The sequence below is a fragment of the Centruroides vittatus genome, unplaced genomic scaffold (assembly GCF_030686945.1).
Source record: "Centruroides vittatus isolate TY-2023 unplaced genomic scaffold, ASM3068694v2 scaffold_752, whole genome shotgun sequence".
Classification (NCBI taxonomy): Eukaryota; Metazoa; Arthropoda; class Arachnida; order Scorpiones; family Buthidae; genus Centruroides; species Centruroides vittatus.
In genome coordinates this window covers 1,826,891-1,847,932 of record NW_027122716.1, presented here as the reverse complement: position 1 = coordinate 1,847,932, position 21,042 = coordinate 1,826,891, and the positions used below count along the sequence as shown (strand labels likewise).

General features: G+C 33.2%; 1 protein-coding gene across 4 annotated transcripts in view; it reads right to left on the bottom strand.

Annotated features, from left to right (window-relative positions):
- The window catches only part of Rcd1 (Reduction in Cnn dots 1), a 42,925-nt gene extending 30,786 nt beyond the window's left edge, over positions 1-12,139 (bottom strand). For 2 of the 4 annotated variants that reach the window (XM_067287928.1, XM_067287929.1), the window contains exon 1: positions 11,824-12,138. In XM_067287928.1, coding sequence (XP_067144029.1) covers positions 11,824-11,931 — 108 coding nt within the window. In that variant the 5' untranslated portion in view covers positions 11,932-12,138. Of the gene's footprint in view, positions 1-11,823 lie in introns of all 4 variants that reach the window. The other 2 variants (XM_067287930.1, XM_067287931.1) reach the window with 2 other exon arrangements.
- Positions 12,140-21,042: the final 8,903 nt, after the last annotated feature.

Below are 21,042 nucleotides of genomic sequence, written 5' to 3'. Positions count from 1 at the left end.
TGAGATACAAATAGAATTTTATAATTTTGTTAACCAGAAGAGAAGAAAAATAACTTATAGTACAATAGCTCAGCAAAGTATCTCTTATTATATTAAAGAGCTAAATATTAACTAATTTAAAATTTCATGCTAAAATGTTTTACTATTAGAGTTATATTGAAATTATACATAATTTTTATTCTAATAAATACTTTTTCATCAAGAGAAAAAAGTAAAAGGTGTGACTTTAAGAAATTTTAATTTATGATAGTTTATTCATTATATAAACACTAGCTCTAACCTGTAAAAAATATCACAGAAAGAAAAGAAACTTGCTAAGATCCAGCTTAAAACTGACAAAGTAATTTATTTTCTTAAATGCAAGAGAATTAAATTTATAATAATTCTTGAGTTTCAATAGTTAATCACTTAATCATTAAAATTTAAGAAATTTTTCTTGGAAAAATTTCTTAAATTGAATGCAGTTGTCACAAAAATGCATATTCCATCAATAACACACAGTTTATATAGACTATTTATGTACAGACAGGATATATTATTAAATATTTTCAGAAATGTGGTTCACAGAGACCATAAATATTCTTTAAAGAAAGATGTTATTATTAACTCTAACAATAATTTCATACTTTGTATGATGATAGTAAATTTATTTTACTGAAAGTGCTTGCAATTTTTTAGCTGTACTTTTTTATTATGTAGTCATTAAAATAATACTAAAAGAGTTTTCTAGTTGTATTTATTCTTTAAAAATAAAATTTGAACACTTCAAAAGATGATTCTATTTGACAATACAAGTTAAACATAATCCAAATTAAACAATTAATTCATTGTTTTTGAAAGTCACTTCCATGTACCAAGAATTTCTTTGATAAGAAATATAAATCCAAATGCTTTGAACAAGATTAAGTTGTTATTATACTCTATACTCCTATGACTCAAATTTGATAAAGTTATATATTATAAAATATGATGTGAATAACTGAATAACCATTCACATTCTTAAACACCCATGTTCCAAAAAGAATTATCAAAATGATTTAGTGTACAGTAGACCTCCCTATAACATGGGTTCATATAACACAGATTCGTATAACACAGCGAAAAAATTGTGATTGTGTTCATATAACATGCTAAAAGAGACTCATATAACACAATAAAACGTCATCGCCGACTCATGTCACGACAGGATTGGTCGAATCTCGACCAATAGCGGATATTGTACAAACTGCAGTTTAAATGAGCACTGGACCTATTAAAAAACATTTATTATTCAACGGCCATAAAAATTATATTTTTATTAATGATGTCTTCAAAGTTCAGCGAATTTTTCGCAGAAAAATAACTTATTGGGAAACACGTGCCCACCGTTCGATGAGCCACTCCGCGACGAAAACAAGCTTAAGCAATGGCATCATTGAATAGTGCAAACTCGATAAGTAATCCTACAATTTTTTGTTTATAGCATAGTTTATATGAATTATTCCCAAAAAATTATACGTGATTGGAAATGTTGAGTCAAATTAGTCTAGAATCAATTAATTTTATGGAAGAAAACCTTTCAAACAGCCGTAGCCCTTAAACTGCACAAGTGCCAGGCTGTGATTGGCTCATGTATTTAAGTGACTCGTACAACACAGATTCATATAACATGTAATGTATCTACCGTGTTATGGGGGGTCTACTGTATTATCAAAACTTTGTATATTTTTCCACAAATTGCAAATTATGAGTGCTCCTTGTAATAAATACATACTTAAATATGTTTAGTATTTATTTTTACCATTTCCTATCAAAATTCAGTGAATAAAAACTTTTTGCAAGTCAAACTCTATATCATATCATATATTGTAAATGATACAAGAGATAAATAACATAAATAAAAAGAAAAACATATCCTTTTCTCTCATTTAAAGTGCTTTATTGTTAAGAAAAAGAATAATATGACATTTTATTCTAAAGATGTATGCAATACTATCACTTTCCATATCTACTACAGCAAAATCATATAAAACCAAGAAAGATTCCAAATTATCATAAAAAAAAAAACAAACTGTATTGAAATATTGAAATGCAATACCTAACGAAATAAGAAAAATATAAATTTAATTGCCTTACTGTCCTTAATTGTACTTTCTTTTACTAAGTTCCCGAGAAACAATGTTTAAGTAAGTTTGTTAAATATGTGATATTTATTTGTAATTTTTTAGAAATATAATTTTAATATAATTGCCTTTGTTTTTAATATAGCAACATGTATGTATGCAAATTTAAAATAATACTCCTATGTATGATTTATGCATATTTTAAAGTAATTGGATACAAAAATTTTGTACGTTTTTTAATGTTTTATTGTTGGGATTTTATTGTAATTTATTTATTTATTGTAATATACATTTTTAGAACATTGTGGTAGTAACACTGCTGAAGAGGGACCAATTAGCCCGAAACACTTATGTTATGTGTACAGGAAAAACTACTACAGGTGATAAAGATTTTTTGATTTTTTTGATTATGAACTCCTCCTTGTGTTGATAATCAATAAACTGATGTAATAGTCCTATTAATCTGATAAATCCACATACACAATTTTTTAAAATAACGAAAAATATAACTTTTTCATACAACTCTATAAGAAAAATAGAACCACTAACCTCATAGGGATTAGGGGTTCTATAAAAAAAAAAGCTCAAAAATCAAATTTAAAATGCATTTTAAAATAACACCATCAAAGATAATGTCTTTCATTTTGATAATTACAAAACTAACTTTCCATGTAAAAAGATATTATACTAAACAAGTATCAGCTTCTTTATTTTTCCATTTCTACAAACCAACAACTCTGCCCAAAAGTTGGAAATCAAAGCCAATTTGCACAAAAACACTGAATATTTAGTGCAAATCATGAAATCCCAGTCAGAGTACTTTCCAGACATCAACATGAACACTGATTGGATGCAAAATTCAATTCTCAACCAAAATAAATCTCACATGCTGTCCATGCCACTGAATGACTTAATTTACAATGAATTATATACAGCTTATTAATAAAACTCAGTGTATCTCTGCCTTAAGAACAAAATTCGAATCTGCCATTGAATTACTTTTGAGTAAGATTGATAGACCATCAGTAAAATCAGACACAGATTTCCACAAAAAAGTCTTCTAAAGGATTTCACGAGAAAAAAGTTTGAGAACTGCTGGAGTAGACAATATTCTTTCTATTTTTATTATTGTAGCCCTTTATGGCTGTGATCAGGCAAAAATAACATTCTTCATGATTTACTGGCTCCCACCATATCATTGCAATAGCAATGTTTACTTGCTTACTAGTTTACCTGCTTTGACTCCATTTTCTCAGTTGTTCAAACAAGCACGTGAAAAAATAGATATATGACCCCTTCTTGTCCTGGTCACCATGTTTTATGTTGAAATATGCACGATACACCTTTTAGACAAATCATTATATTATACTGTACATAATCATATACAGTCAAACCTGTTTTTATGTGGTGGATAGGGACTGCATAAAAAAACGCATTAAAAAAAATTAAAAAAAAATTTGCACAAAACTTCACGAGTGGCTATAAAAAATAGTTTTCGCAACACAATTAAAAAAATATTTTTTTTATGCGGTCAATAGGGACCGCATAAAAAAAGTCTCACATAGAAAATAATTCAAAACCGTACGAAATAGAATTTATTGACAACAGATGTCAGCACTTGACTGCATCGTCTGGTCTATCGTCTGTTTTACATATTTTTGTCCAGGTGGTGTTTTGTTGACTTAAAAAAGTAAATTATTTCATTTTTCGCATATTCATGCAATAATATTACTATAATAAGTTCATTTATGCTATAATAAGTTTATTTAGCTATAATAAGTCAACGTGAGACATGACGAATCGCATGAGACTAGTCGCCAACTATACCGCACAAATAAAAAAAATCGCACAAATTAAAAATTTGCATAAAAAAATCGCACAAAAAAAGACCGCATAAAAACAGGTTTGACTGTGTATGTAATATTACACTGCCTCTTTTCACCACAAAACTATATCATATACTGTATAACAAAATGAATCTGGACTATTAACACATTCTTTTGATGCTATAATGCATTAATGAAGAACAGCACAAAAGTTAAAATAAGCAAAATATACTTCTGTGTTGTCACCTCAAACACAGTTCCAAATAACATTTTCACATAATATGACAATCATTAATAGTAGCACTATTTATTGTTTCACTGCTAAAATACTGTACTTTTATATTATTGAACTCATAACATTCAGTCAAAATGCATTTAATGCTTAGAACATTCTAGAGTCACAAACTTGACATACCAATCTGTTCCCACTCTTCAAAAGTATTGCTGAGATGGCAATATACGACCAATTTTCAAACAAGAATAGTTCCATATCTCTCTTACACTTCATATGGTGTCTAATTTTTTATCACTGGCTTAATCTCAGGCAATTTATTATAGGTTTTTTAATTCTACACATTTTGCCATATATCTGCTAGTTGTTCTTAATTATTGAAATCAATATCTTCACTAGACATCAAATGTCCAGAAAAGAACTGCATTTTCATACAGATATGGCCTAGGACAGGGGTGGCAAACCTATGGCACGTAAGAAATCATCTGGCACGTAATGTATCATATGATTTCTGTCTTTTTCAATCATCCTTTCTGTTTATCACCTAATTATCTTTTTTTTTTTCAATCAGATTTTTTACATTTATTCGAAATAAAGCATATTCGTTTAATTTCTTTAAATATCATTATTCGAAGTCTAATACATTGGCACGCATTACCATCTTTAAAGCTAAGTATGCTTACAACATGGCACGTGGACTCAAAAAGGTTCACCATTCCTGGCCTAGGACAACAAAATTTAAAAAATCATTAAAGAAAAAAGAAAAATTATCATATTTTATAGCATATTAGACACACCCCATTTCAGCATAATATTTAGGGAAAAAGTATTTAGTGTATTTATGCTAATCCAGTGACTTTGACAGTCTTTTATCCAACAGTTGAGCAAGGTATGTACAAGCCTTTATTTGGGGTTATATACAGCCTACTGAAAGCAGTTTGGAAAATTCATTAGCCTATACATCACAACATCACAAATAAGATATAGGGCAACTTTTTGAGCCTCTGGACAAAAGTTTCATCTAATTCCCATGCTATAAAATATAGTAATTTATAAATTTTGACTAGAATAGAATATGAAATGAATTAGATCATCATCATACTTTTTTTTTCACTAAATGAATCAGAATAAATAATGCAACAATGATGACTTTTCCCCATAAGGGGTATTCATGATCCATAGCTTTTGGCTATACCAGGTTTTGCAACTTTAATAAAGTAATGAAAGCACTTCTTTTCCCCAGGCCTCATTTTCATTAGTGTAGGTTCTATGGTAAAAGCCAACAGCTTAACAGAAAGCTTCCTCAGAGTAATGTTCCCTGACTGGTTCCTCGACTGACAGATTTTGACATGATTGCTGGATTAAATTGGGCTATATTACTACTGTTATTAATAATTAAACATTGAGTAATTTGGCACTAGAGATAGACATTAGATGCCATCTCTTATTAAATTTAATTATTAAACAATTCAGAAAATTCTGGAAGAAAAGAATCAGCCTGAAGCAGAACTCAACCCACAAATGCTGCATGCATTGTCAGTTATGCTACCCAGACCTCCATTGATCCTTTGATTCCAGACATATTTAATAGAGGTAATTTAGCCTGATTTAATTCAGCAACCATTTGACTTTAATGTAACTACTGGACTTAGAGATGTTTTATGTTATCTCTACAAATGCACTAGCTACTTTTGCTGTGATAATGACATTCAAGTTAAATTTGATAACGCCCATTTATTACACCACTGTGATGACCCAGCCAGCCTGAAATCTCTTGAACGAATAGAATTCAAAGCCTTTAAAAGGGATATGGAGATTAATAATAAGGATATGGACTCTCCTGTATGGAGGGCATTCCATGACCTCCCAAAAATCTTGAATTAAGACACATTTTGTATTCTGTAAAATTCTTTTATTTTTATATTGTAAAACCCTTAACAAATTATTGGGACTGAAGCACAAAGTTTAACTTTGCAATAGACATGCATGTGTTTCATGACATTTCCAGCTTTTAAATTTATGTTCTATTTTTAAAAAAACACAAGCATTTACATCTGCATTCTTTAAACCTGAGGATCAGTGTTTAAAATGGAAGAAAACATTTGTTTTCATTTTATTACTTTTATTTTTTCTGGTTTAGTGATATTTACATCTAGCTGTGGTTACTTATGTTTTTGTTGTGATTTAAAAAATGACAGAAAGAAATCCTCAAAAGGCAATGCCAACCAGTAAGGGTCCATTTACAGACAACAGTGACATAACCGTGCAGCATTTGTTTCGTGCTCTCGGTGAGTGGTCATGGACTTTTCCGAAAATAAATTGGCTACAATAGCTATATGTTTGGATGAAGAAGAAAAAGAAATTCAATCAAGAAAGTGCTGCAAGTGGGTACATCAAGCATGAACAAAAAGGTCAACAGAAGGGAGTTTTATACTCTTTATAAAGAATTAATAGATGACAAATCTAAATTTTTTTGAAAATTTTCGAATGTCCCAACATGCATTTCATGTTTTATTGAACAAAACAGAAATATTTGAAGAAACAAGACACTCATTGGAGATCAGCCATAACACCAAAAGAACGTTTAGCAGTTTGTCTCAGGTAAGTAAGTAAAGAAAAATTCAGACTTAACTAATTTAATTATTTTATTTATTTATTAGATAAACCTTTTTTCAATGAAATACATAAATGTAAATCTAGCAAGTTTAGCTTTCATCAAATTATTGAATTTAGTCCTGAATAATATGGTTTTCAAAGCTTTTGGTAGATGGAGACAAGTATTGACATTTAACATTTTCTTGTTTTATGGACATTGGTATTAGTAATGTAAATATAAAACGAATATAACAAAATTTCATCTGGATTGGACAAAAATTGCAGGAGTTATAAGGAATTCATATATACACACACACAGATGACAGTTTTTATATTAGTAATAGAGAGAGAACTGTTTTATGCTTAGTGACAGAAGTGGATTGAATGCATCAGTACAATATAAAGTAGAACTTCAGTATATGTGGTTAACAAGTTATAAGAAAAAATATGTGCACAAAAAACAATTATTTTACTAAAACTCAAATGCTTCCAACATTACACAATGCCTTCTACAGGATTTTAGAATACTGAAAGAACAGGACATTGACACATTTCTGACCAATCCCTCCAGGAGAGCAAGATGAAAGGCATAAAATCAGATTTTCCACTCAGAGTTAACTTTCCAAAATTTAAACTATAATTTTGGATCATATTTCAAAAATAAACCTTTAAATCCTATAGTTAAAAAACAAGATCAATGATAAAATTTAATATAGCCATGAATCTCTTTGTTTACATTTGTAGAAAAAAATGCTAAGAGTTGATGTTATATTCATTCAATCTCTCATGTTTTTTATTTTTATATATTATCATTACGTATTGAACAAATAAAAAATGGAAGTTAACAAATGTAAAATTACTAATCATTCAAAAAATGCTTTAAATACTATTATCAAAATACAAAGTCCATTTTATCACAGTTTTTTTTCTTTGAAATATATTGAATACATTCATTCATATGCATGGTATGTTCAAAAAGATTTTGTGGAAATGATTCTTATTGCCTTTTTTATTGATGCTATGTAATATACATTTAGAAAACTTTCACTTCTTCAAAAAACTGGTTGTATGTAATGAAAAACACCAAATATACCCAAAACCAGTAAAACTATTTAATATGAATATCTGTCCATGTATTAGATTGGTATGTACCAATGCACATATGCTCAATTCAAATCACTTTAAACCTTTATATTTAAATGTGTTCAATTTCTTAAAGTTGTTCTGTTTGGTATTTGTTAATATATATCCAAACAAAAATATCTAAGAGGTAAAAAATTTTGCCAAGTAAAAGTTTTTGACAATTTAGACGAGTCAAAATTTTTCTTAGTAGTTCTTCTTGATAAAAATAAGCTTGGCGCTTGGAGGCAAAATGTAAAAAAATAATAATACGAGCAAAAATCTTGTGGGTACTGCTTCCAAGTGTCAAGTTTATCTTTACCAAAGAAAAACTCCTAAGAAAAATTTTGACTGTTGTCTAAATTGTCAAAAATTTTTACTTGGCAAAATTTTTTTACATCTCAGACATTTTTGTTTAATAACTGTATTATTATGTCAAGATATAAGATCGGTCAGCACTTGGTGACTGCCAACTGACCATGTTGCTGACCAAATGTGTTGCCAACCGAACGCTTTCAATGTTCATTTCGGTCAGCACCAACCAATAAATGAATAAAACTCATTTCTTTCTGTTAGGCTCAAAGACCAAAATCACTCATTGATCAAAAAAAAATAATAAAAATAAAAAATAAAAAAAAACTGCAACAACGTATTGTCATTTCAAAATGGCCACAACAAGTTGTGGCTAACTCAAAACAACCACAAAGCGAAATTACTGTCATGGCTTTCATGATATTTGACCACAACGCATTCTGGTTAGGTTAGGTTAGGCTAGGTTACTCAGACAGGTTGAAATTGGTTCGAATGTTTTAGTTAGGGTGCCTGATGTTGATTGGGTATGTGCAGCTCCCAGAAATGTTTTAGTTGTTGTTATGAGCATTAATCCATCAGTCTCTATCAGTTAAGAAACAAGGGTCGTCTTGACCAACTTTATGTTCGTAATGAATTTACAATTTTTGAGAATAACTTTATTAACATTCAGGATGTACCTTCAACTTCACACTTCACTCAGCATCCACATTAACATCTGGAAGTAAGCAAGTTTATAATGTGTCACTGTAAAAGATACTGTATTGATAAAAAAAATGCAAATGTTGCTTAAAGAACATAAAATGCAACTCAAAATGTCATGGTAATAGTTCTTGTAAAAATAAATAACTCTGAAACATTCTTGATTCTCATAAAAAAGACTGATTTATTAATAAAAGTTCCTGACAAAGTAATTATTTTTAGTAAATTAGTTGTTAGAAAATGTTGACATATCGAGCACCACAACAGATTTTCACAAATGATTACATGTTGTTGAAAAGTAACCAAGTAACTTAACCTATCTAACCAGAATGCATCATGTCAAATATCATGAAAGCGATGACACGAAATTCACTTTGTGGTTGTTTTGAGTTAGTCACAATGTGTTGTGGCTGTTTTTACAAATGCTACCTGATCGTTTTTTTCGCTCAATGAGCGATTTCGGTCTTTGTGCCTAACATTTCCATGTAATTTTATCCTAATAAGCATACAATTAAGAGGTAAAACTGAGTTCTATGGAAACCCCTGTGAACTTTGACCTATTGACCCAGAAGTTTGGCCATCACCTCAATGATAACAAGAAGAGCTTAAGTTTAAAATTTGAGCTTTCTAGACCCAGTAGTTTTTCTCTAAGAGTGTCTGCAGTGCCAGATGAAAACAAAAGAAGGAGAAGAAAATACAGCTTTTTTGACAGTTTTTGCACTTCTTAATTATTTATATTTCAACAACCGCTTTATAGAAAAATCTTAAAATTTTGCTCACTATCTAAGAAAACAATTTTCTTTCAAACTAATTACTATAGGTGTTTGGGGCAGATAAATCAACCCCAAAAATCGGCAACTCTGATTCCTGTATATGTACTCAGTCTTACTTGGCAGAGACTGCCAGGACTCCTGACCTGATGTTTGTGGATAATGGATGAAAACATTCATATTTTTAAATAGTTTTACTGAGTTTGGATATTTTGGGGTGTTTTACAATTAGACAACATTACCTTCAAAGTATTCACTTTCTGCAGCAACACACTTCATCCAGCAGTCATATAGTTTTTTTGGAAACATCCATTTGCAACCATCTGAAGTGCAATTTTCACAGTGGCAATCACATCATCTGTGTTGACAAATTTTCAGGCTTTCATGTGTGTTTTCATGTGGGGTAAGAGGTGAACCCTGTAAGCTGTAGATAACATTTCCAGAGTTTATTGAGGTGTCTTCTTGAAAAGAACACAAAATTTAATCTTTCTTCAATACAGAACACTTTTTTGTTAAACCATACTCCAAAATCTCACTTTCAATATGTCACAAAAGGCATGCGAAGACACATCACAAACCAACTGTAATGTCGCTACCTCAGGTATTTTGACTCAGTACATAGTTGACATGTATTTTAAAAAGATCTGAGTCATTCTCATTCCACCTATACACATTAGAGACATTTCCATGGGCATCTTGAGCATACTACATATATTTGTATCAATCATTTAGAACTATTCATAACTTAATAGTTTTCACTCAATTTATTTATAATTTTTGCAATAACAAGCTTACTATAAGTTTAAAATCATTGATGATACAAGACAAATCAATTCATTATATAACTCTGTCACTTTTAAAGTAAAATCATGCAGACTTTATAAGGCATGAATAATCTTTTACAAATTATTAAGTATATAAGCTTAATCTAATTACATTTCTGTGACTATTGTGATAATTATTAATGGATTAAACATTACAGTAATTATAGCATACTTGCCAACCTTTAGAATGGGGAATAGCTGGGACATTGGTAGAAAAATGCTGATTTTTGAATAAGAGTGCTGATAGCATATAAAGCAAAATAATTCTTTATTAAATTATTTCTTTAACTTTATTCTTATTTAATATTGCACAATGCTTATATTAAATACCTTTAATAAACAAAATTTAATGTCGTCTCTGTATGATGTCTTATAAAGCTATTGCCATAAACACTGTCAAGAATATGACAATAGCTTTATATTCTTTCACATCACAAGTTAAGAAAGGTCAAATATTTTACAGGACATATCATAAATCTACACCTATATTTATGATGTGCTCCATCTTGACATGTCATGAATCTTGATATTGCATGACAAGTGTCTCCTGTGCAATGTTTTGTTGTTAATTTCTTTTATTACAGAATAATGTACTCATGACAGTTGCTATCAGCCAGTTTATGACTTTTACTGTAATTATTAAGGAGAATAATTTTTCTGGTTATTTATTTCCTATTCTGTCTTTTTTTTTTTTTACCATACTGAAGAATATCTTTTCCTTTTGCCACACAGAAATGCTATGTGGTAAAACCATCATCAGCATTACTATTTTACAAAGATTACAAATCTTCATAAAATAGAAAGGCTGATGACAGTTCTTTGAGATTTGTGGGACTTTACAAAGATTACAAATCTTTCTAAAAACCTGCAAATCTCAAACCACCATCTAGTCTCTTTTCTCGAGAAAGTTTGTACCATACGGCCCGTGTATTCTTAAGTTATAATCAGATGTTTCTTCTTTTTGGGCATTGAAACAATAGCGCTGCTCAATAATTTGGTATAACTGTAAAAGTAACTCATTTCCTTCCACCTACATGTCGGCCATAACCGACTTAGGCTCATTAAATAAATGTTTATACAACAATATCAAATTCTTTAAAAATACTGACAAAAGGGATAAGATGGTTGACAATTATGTTATAACCAAGCAAAAATGACGAATTTCTTGATTGTCAATAGCAATTCATTAACACTATTCTGCATGCTATCTTTCACTATAAGATTATATAATGTTAACAATCAAACTATATATTCAAATTAACCCATACAAGTGTATGAATGACAATTTAAATTAATTGTGATTAACATTTTTATTATAATTAAGAGAATATATAAAGAAATTACCTGAGAAATTGCAGTTTTTCTATCACTTCCATATTCAGGAATCTTTTTATATTGTTGCTTCGGATAGGAATTAGCCACAAAAGAAACAAATCGTGAAGCGTAGGACATTATTCGACTTATTCCTTCAGTTTAAAGTCCTTTATTACAATCACGATTAGTTTCCGATCATATACTTGAAATATTCACTTCTAAAATCTTACTTAAACTTATTTACGCAGTAATTAAGTGCAACAAAACCAAAGCCTAAGTCCCTACGCCATACTTAAAATTCCCCTATTGTTGCCATTTTAAGTGAAAAATAAGCTTCTTCCTTTTTCCTTCTTATCATAAAACCGCTTCTAATTCATTTCGTACGTTAGATTTTATAAATTAATATAAATATTAATCTAATTCAGATGTAGTTAAATAATTTAACAACTTATATAATAAATCTTTCGTGTTTAATTAAGTGGCGAATAGTATATTAATTAAATTGTTTAAATATTGATTATATAATATCAAGTCGGGCATTATATATAATATTTTAAAGTGAAAACTAGAATAAATTATTCGTTAATTAATATAACTGTGTTTTATGACGTATATATATATATATATATATAAATCAGAATGTTTATTCGTTTGTTTGTTTGTTCGCTATACATGCCTAGGCCGTTCGACCATTTGCTGCGAAACTCGGCAGATACGTTAACAAACCCCTAACTTAGATAATTTTGTACATTCCACCCCAAAACGTCTATTAAATTTCTGTAAATCGATTAATTTTTATCTACATTATATTTGCTGATTTGCACTTAGCGCCATCTATTCGCAAAAATTTAATACAATAAACTAAATATAATTCTTATTTAAAAAAAAAAGAGGATATAATTTTAAAATATATTATATTCACTTAATTACTGCAACAATGATATAGCGCGCTATATAATTACTGCGACAAGTAGCACATAGCACTTGCCTGTGTGCAAAACGAGTGTTACCCTACGAAAAATCTATATAAATATTTAATTTTCCACATTTAACGACTCGGGTTTTTTAATTTCTGAACGGTACTTTCTTAAATTACTTAATCTTTGCTGGTGCATTGTTGATCTTAAATAGTTTTTTTTATAATTTTTAAAGCATTAATTTCATTAATCGTATCGATATCGTCAATGTATGTTTCACTACTTGAATCATCTTTAAGCTTCAGATTTAAATCTTTACAATGTTTCATTAATTCATCATTGGAGTAATTAAATAAGTTATTTGATGACTTTGTTTTTTGATTATTAGTTATTTGATATCAATGACTTTGAATATTACGTGTGGCTTTATTAAACCTTATTTATTTTCTTTTCTTTACTTTCCTTATACTATCTTCCTGTAGTAACAATTTTACTTCCGTTTTCTATTTACTTAACCACGCGGTAGTTAGTCGACACATGTGGCCTGGACGGTAATAAAAACAAAAAGGGTGTGACACCGAGGGGTCGAGGGGTTACGTCAGAGGAGATAGGAGGACAGGAGCGAGAGGAAGGAAGATTTTTCGGAGAGAGAGAAAAACGGGACGAACAGAAACAAAGAAAGTTATTAAGGAACGGATCCGAGGTTTTTTTTTCTTATTTATTACCGCCAGTCACCCCTTCGAACCAATTTTCAGTCTTATCATCTCTGTTTAATTCTCTTCCACCTTATCTTTCTCTAGGGCCCTGTACTTAGTTAAGCTAGATATAAGTTAGAATAAGTTCTTTGTCTTGTCGGCACGCGGGGACTAATTGATGACATTGTTACGCGCAGTCCCAAATGTATTTGTATTAGTAATTAGTAAGTGTGTGTAATCGTTTCTTTGTAAATTATTTATGTTCGCTGAAATTAATAAACCTTTTTTTTTATTCTATCAAAGCCGAGCGACTCTCAGGGTCTTGTTATTTCATATACTCGGCTAACAATGGCGTCCGCGACAGGATTCTGTTAGTAACGGGATACGGTTTTTATTGTATAGAACGTAGCATTGTATTATCGTGCCTGTAGATTTAAGGCCCTACAATTTGTAATCAATTGTATTATTTTTATATCATTAATTATGGATGATTGTAACCAGAACAATCTTGCTACATCCTCAGGAGGCGAGGGTGAGGGGATCCCTCCTGTAGTCACAGGGTTTCTAGGAATGGTTCCCATTTTTTCTAATAGTGGCAGTGATTTGGTTAATGTCCGCCAATTCTTCAAGACCATAGATAATATATCTCGCCTGGCTGGGTGGAACAGTGAAGTGAAATTGGCTGTCTTACAAGCTCGGTTAAAAGGGGGGCCATTATCGACGTTCTTCAGCTTGGCTGACCAAGATCCTTGTACTTTTGAGGGAATTAGGCAAAAATTAATTCAATGTTACGAAAAGCGAGAACTTAAGGAAAAGAATGCACTCGACCAACTCTTAAGTATTAAGCAGAACCATGATGAGACGGTATGTGACTATGTCATCCGCATGAATACACTGTTGTCGAAGGCCGCTTCCAATAACGAAAAAATTGGTGCCTTGAGGGATGACATTATTAGAGAGAGATTTATAAAGGGCCTAAGGCCCCAGCTAAAGGGATACGTATTAAGGAGAGAACCCCAGACCTTAGATCAGGCAATTAAGGAAGCGGAGAGGGAAGAACGGGTCGAACTCGAGTGTAACGTTAGTAGAGAAAATAAATTTGTACACACCATTGAAATAAAGAACCCAACCGCTAATGAGGATCCGAATGGTGTGATGAATATTGTGAAAACAAAGGAAGACGATAGACTTGAAAGGTTGGAAAAAATGGTGGGGTCGTTATGTAGTACTGTTAATGGTTTGGTCGAAAGACTGGGTGGAAATCTAGATAAAAATAAGGATAGCCCGAACCGATCTGTCCTAAAAAGGTGTTACATTTGTGGGAATCCTCGCCACCTGGCCCGCCAGTGCCCTCAACGGAATATAAATGATTTAAACTAATTACGGGGCGTGATGATAGCCAGTATCACGTCCCATGCATCGAGCTAACCCTGGCCCCTAATGTGTTCTTCTCTAAAAAGGGCCTTCCCCTCATTCTTGGTGATGCTTATGGTACCAGTATCAAGTTTCTGGTCGATACGGGTGCGGAAAGGTCCGTGCTAAGCCTGAAGATCGCTCAGAGCGAGATATGGAGTAGGGGACCGAACGGTGCACTTCACAGGAGTTGGAAACGACTACGAGGAATCGGTGGGGAGGTTATCGAATGCGAATGGGAGTCTAATATCAAGATCGAAAGAGGAGGGAGAACTCAAAATGTTCAAATGACTTGCATGCACTTGCCATCCGAAGTCGAATACGAAGGAGTATTGGGTATGGATGTGTTAAACAGGTTCCCGGAAGTATTAATTGAAACAGGTGAGAATGTAACATCTTGGAATAGAACCGAAATTGATGACTTTTATCAGTGTTGTGGATTCAGAAGGGAGGAATCCGATAATACGATGGAGGTTAATTTATCCCATTTGAAAGACTACGAAAAAAAGGAAGTGGAGCGTATCTTTAATGAACACCCCGGATGTTTCGCACGGAAAATAGAAGATTTGACCGGTACTAAGGAATTTCTTCATACACCTATCATTAAGAGTAACCAAATAATTAATACAAAACAATATAGAATACCGCAATGTTATTTGAGTGAACTAAAGAAAATGATAGTTTCATATCTGAAGGCGGGGATTTGCGAGGAGAGTACTTCTGAATGGAATTCCCCCCTTCACATTGTCCCGAAGGAGTCCGGCGAGTTAAGGGTTACTCTCGATCTACGAAGAATTAACGAAGTAACCCAGTCCCAGGAGTTCCCTCTAGCCCGTGTGGATGAGATCTTAACGAAGTTTCAGGGAAGCAAATTCTTCTCGGTAATCGACCTAAAGTCTGGATATTTCCAGATACCCATACATGAATCAACACGTCATTTCTTTGCTTTCTCTACTCCTTGGGGAAAATTCCAGATGTGCCGCCTCCCGCAAGGTGGAAAGAATAGCGGGAGGTATTTTCAATACGCCATGTCTAGGCTGTTGGGGAGATTCATAGATATCAATTGTTTCGTCTTTCAAGACGATATTGTGTTGTTCTCCCAATCCTTTGAAGATCACGTGAAACTCCTAAGGGAGGTAATCTCTATATTAGACAAAGCCAACTTGAAATTGCACCCAAAAAAATCGAAATTCATGGTGAAAGAAGTGCGGTATCTGGGACACATCATCGATAGTAAGGGGATACGACCTGATCCCTGCAACGTGGATGCGATTAAAGAAGTCCAACCCCCGCGTAATGTGAAAGACGTCAGGAGTTTCCTCGGAATGGTGGGATTCTTCCGCAACTTTATCCCAAACTTTGCCGAGATTGCTCTTCCTCTTACATATCTGACTAAAAAATATGTAAAGTTCTTATGGGACGACCAGTGCCAATCAAGCTTCGAAAAATTTAAAGAACTATTATCTAAACCCCCTGTGCTATCTCATCCCGACTTTAAAATACCTTTTTTCATGCACTCGGACGCTTCAGATACCTGGGCTGGTGCGGTCTTAGAACAGGAAAGCGAAGGGAAACTCATTCCCATTGGCTACTTTAGTAGGAAGTTCCGTGGGCCCGAACTAAAATATTCCACTATCGAGAAGGAATGCTACTCAATAATCTTAGCCCTCCGCCACTTTAAACATCTTATTCTTGGTCAGAAGGTCACTGTGCTTTCCGACCACAAACCTTTAACCTTTGTGAAAAATATGAAAAATCACAATAACCGCCTCATGAGATGGGCCGTAGAATTATCTAATTTTGATTTGGTCATTACGCATGTTCAAGGGAAGAGTAACCCAGTGGCTGATTTATTGTCTCGACCACATGGTAGTAGAGAAGAAGCCCCCTCAAACAGCGATGTCATTAATTGCATCAGTGAAGAGTTGTGGAAAAAGGTAAAGAAGTCCCAGATTGGGGACAGAATTTTTGGTCCAATGAGAAATCATTTAATTAAATTCCCACCCTCTTACAATGATTACCCGAGTAGTGGCATACTTCCTGAGTATCAAGTAGATGGTGATGTATTAGTCCACGTACGACCGGGACGGTTTGGAATACGTCAATGGAGGCGTGTTTGTGTAGGGGAAACAGCAATTAATGACGTAATTAAAGCATTCCATGAATCACCATTAGCCGGACACTACGGCAAAGAAAAAACGTGTGACCTGATCAACCGTTACTACTACTTCAAGAAGATGAAAAAACTCGTCGATAGATTCGTGAAGTTCTGCAAAGTTTGCCAACAACATAACTTACATCAAGGAAGAGCCCCCTTTCAAGAAACGGAAGTCGCTAATTATCCGTTTCAAAAGGTGTCAATCGACATAATTGGCCCTTTAAATCAAACACATAAGGGTAATCGTTATATTCTCACCATAATTGACATGTTTACTCGATACACAGAAGCCGTCCCTTTAAGGGACCAATCTGCGGCCTCTGTAGCCAATGTGTTTTTCGAAAGGATAGTCTGCAGATATGGCAGTCCCGAGATCATCATCTCTGACCGGGGCACGAATTTTACGTCCTCCATCTTTAATGAAATGTGCAACATCCTTACCGTCAAGCACAATGTTACGACATCATATCGCCCTTGTTCGAACTCAGTTTGTGAACGTGTGAACAAATCCATCAGTAACCTTTTGGCCAGAATATCAGGCGGCAGCAACAACAATTGGGATACCTTCTTACAGACTGCTGTGTTCGCTTATAATAATGCTACACACTCCTCTACTAGTGAGTCACCTTCATTTCTTCTTTACGGATTTGATCCTAAATTCCCTCATGCGTTCCCTGTTGAACAGACAAATGACTACCCGGGTATTCGGGAGTATCGTGATTTCCTTATGGATAAGCTACGATGCATCCGTGAATCGGCATACGAATTAAGTCGCAACCGTAACAAACTTAACCGTAACCGCATCAACACAGGGAGGAAGGTGAGGAGCTTTGAGGTAGGGCAGAAAGTTTGGATGTTAAGGAAAGGGAAGAAGCAAGGCAAGTTTTCTCCAAAATATTTAGGTCCTTTCCGTGTCTCTCGCCTCCTGGGGCCTGTTAACGCGGAAATCGAAAATTGTAATAAAAAGGAAAAACTTGTTGTACACATAGACAGACTAAAACCGTGCTTCTCAAACTTCCGTGAGCCTAGACGGAAGCGTAACATCCCAATTGGACACGAAGGATCACAATCCGGAGAGATCGAGGAGATTGAAGAGGAAGAAGACATCCCTCACCTACCCACTGCGCAACGGGCGAGCTACAATAGGTATAATCAACATAACCAGCAGCATCAAGGAGACCGCAAGGATTCGGGTAATGAGACCATGCTGGAACAGAGGGGTAATATCTCCCACCCGTATAACTTACGGGGGCAGAAAGTGGACTATCGCCGGCTTCACTTTGGAAGATGAACTGTAGTTCATCATCCATTAATGGTTGTGTATATCCATATTAATGTTTCTGTTAATTGTTAATATGTCTTTTGGTGGGGACGTATGTGGCTTTATTAAACCTTATTTATTTTCTTTTCTTTACTTTCCTTATACTATCTTCCTGTAGTAACAATTTTACTTCCGTTTTCTATTTACTTAACCACGCGGTAGTTAGTCGACACATGTGGCCTGGACGGTAATAAAAACAAAAAGGGTGTGACACCGAGGGGTCGAGGGGTTACGTCAGAGGAGATAGGAGGACAGGAGCGAGAGGAAGGAAGATTTTTCGGAGAGAGAGAAAAACGGGACGAACAGAAACAAAGAAAGTTATTAAGGAACGGATCCGAGGTTTTTTTTTCTTATTTATTACCGCCAGTCACCCCTTCGAACCAATTTTCAGTCTTATCATCTCTGTTTAATTCTCTTCCACCTTATCTTTCTCTAGGGCCCTGTACTTAGTTAAGCTAGATATAAGTTAGAATAAGTTCTTTGTCTTGTCGGCACGCGGGGACTAATTGATGACATTGTTACGCGCAGTCCCAAATGTATTTGTATTAGTAATTAGTAAGTGTGTGTAATCGTTTCTTTGTAAATTATTTATGTTCGCTGAAATTAATAAACCTTTTTTTTTATTCTATCAAAGCCGAGCGACTCTCAGGGTCTTGTTATTTCATATACTCGGCTAACATACGTGATCGATCGCTCGATTTGCCGCCCCCTGGACCTACCGCCCGCGTGTGGTGCACGTCTTGCATGCCCGCTTACGGTGGGCCTGCCTAAAAGACCTAAAAGATTAAATTGGAGAAAACTGGTTTGAAATGGACTTTATTACACTTACATATAATAGAATGACTTTTAGCAAAACTTTTGTAAAGGTTTGGTGGGCATCAAAGCCGTTTATTTTGAATTCTTACTAGTATTTTTTATTTTTATTTTATATGCATGCAAACAAAGCCAATAAGAACAATTTATTTTAGTAGATGTGGATGATCGAACTGTGGAGATTGGATGGATGAATTGATGGAATATTTCGGCGTTATTCCACGAATAGTCCTCTTGAAACAGGACTTTCTGGAATAACGCCGTAATAAATGGGTATCCAAGGGATGTCTTTCGAGGGGAATCTGGTCTCTATTAAGGTGTTAAACTACTTATCAATATATCGACATATACACTGATGTATTTTGCAAAAACAATAAAGTACCATACTAAAAGATCTTTATTTTTTTATCCTTAGTTCATTAAAGAGTCTTAATAAATATTACGTGTATGACGAATAAATTTAACACTATTTAAATTTTTTAAAAAAAAATTATTTTCTACGTTATTGAAAATTTTTATCTAAGAACCCTGTGAACACTAATAGTGCGCTATTCGCATACCCACCCTTGGTCCAGATTGGAATAAGAATGGATTAAGAATTATAACGAATCGCACTTCTGCTTCAATGACTTAAAAGAAATATTCGTCTGAACTTTTCATCTTGCTCGGCGACATATTTTCCCCGTGGGAAAACTTTGAAAGTAAAAGTTTATTGCAGTGGCGTAGCGTGGTTGTCAGCCGCCCGAGGAGGAGGAAAATTTCGCAGCCCCCTTATTTAGGTATTTTTACAAGATATTATTATTTATTGTGAAATTTTTCCGCCCTCCTATACGTGCCGCCCCCACTACGCTACGCCACTGAATTACCGGTATATACATATGCCTATTTACTGACAACTAAACCTCGCTAACAGCATTTTCATGGTCATTCTCGAATTCGGTGCACAAGGTAATTTCGCACCGGAGGCAAGAAAAAGTTTTAACGAATCTAAAAATGTGGAATTTTAATATTTATTTCGATAAATATCGATTCTTTAAATATTAAATTTTATTAATTGCAATATAAAAGTTGTAGTACTATTTGTTCATAAATATGAAAAAGTTGTTATAAAAATGCACAGTATGGCTGATAATTTGATTTCACTTTCGCGATTTTTTTTTGGGCCAAGGAAATTTATCATAGAAAAATGATATCAAGGTTCAGACTTATTTTTCGCTAATCTATCAATAGTTTGCAGGATTTCACCTCGTACTAAAACACCCTGTATATCTACCTACGTAAAAAAACAACGTTTTTACGTAGTTAGATTATTAACTGTAGGTAAATTATTTAACGGGCGAAAAAACTCACGTCCAGGGAAATTAAAACATCACGAGTAATTATTAACAATATTAATTCAAAATAGCTACAGATAAAGACAGATTTAGAATTTATTTTATTATCTTAACATTAATGGGAGGACTGCGTTTGCATGTCTCTAACCAAGGAGTCATAATTAGATGTATATCCTGACGAAGATAATAATAATGAGTCTTCAATATGGGAATTAGTCAGGACAGAACGTTGTTTAGTCTTCGTTAACTTTAAGTATGAAAATGCCAATTCACACAGGTATGTAGATCCGAAACAAGAATAAATATATTCGCTACATTCGGTGATAGTGGGCTATTTTTCTCGGTTGACGTATTTTCAAAAATCTCCTTCAAATTTTCTGGCTTGTAAGATTAAATCAGTTTGTAAAATTATAATTTCATTTTCTAATGCCTTTTGCTCCACATGAAATATGTCTGAAATTTTTTGGCTAATACGTTTCACACAAATCTCTGTTAAAAGGAAAAGATATAAATTCCACAATTTATTTTTTCAAGAAAAGAAGCTACCGTATGACAGTAACAAATATCCAAGTTAAATGGCTGTTTTTCTGAGTCCAGT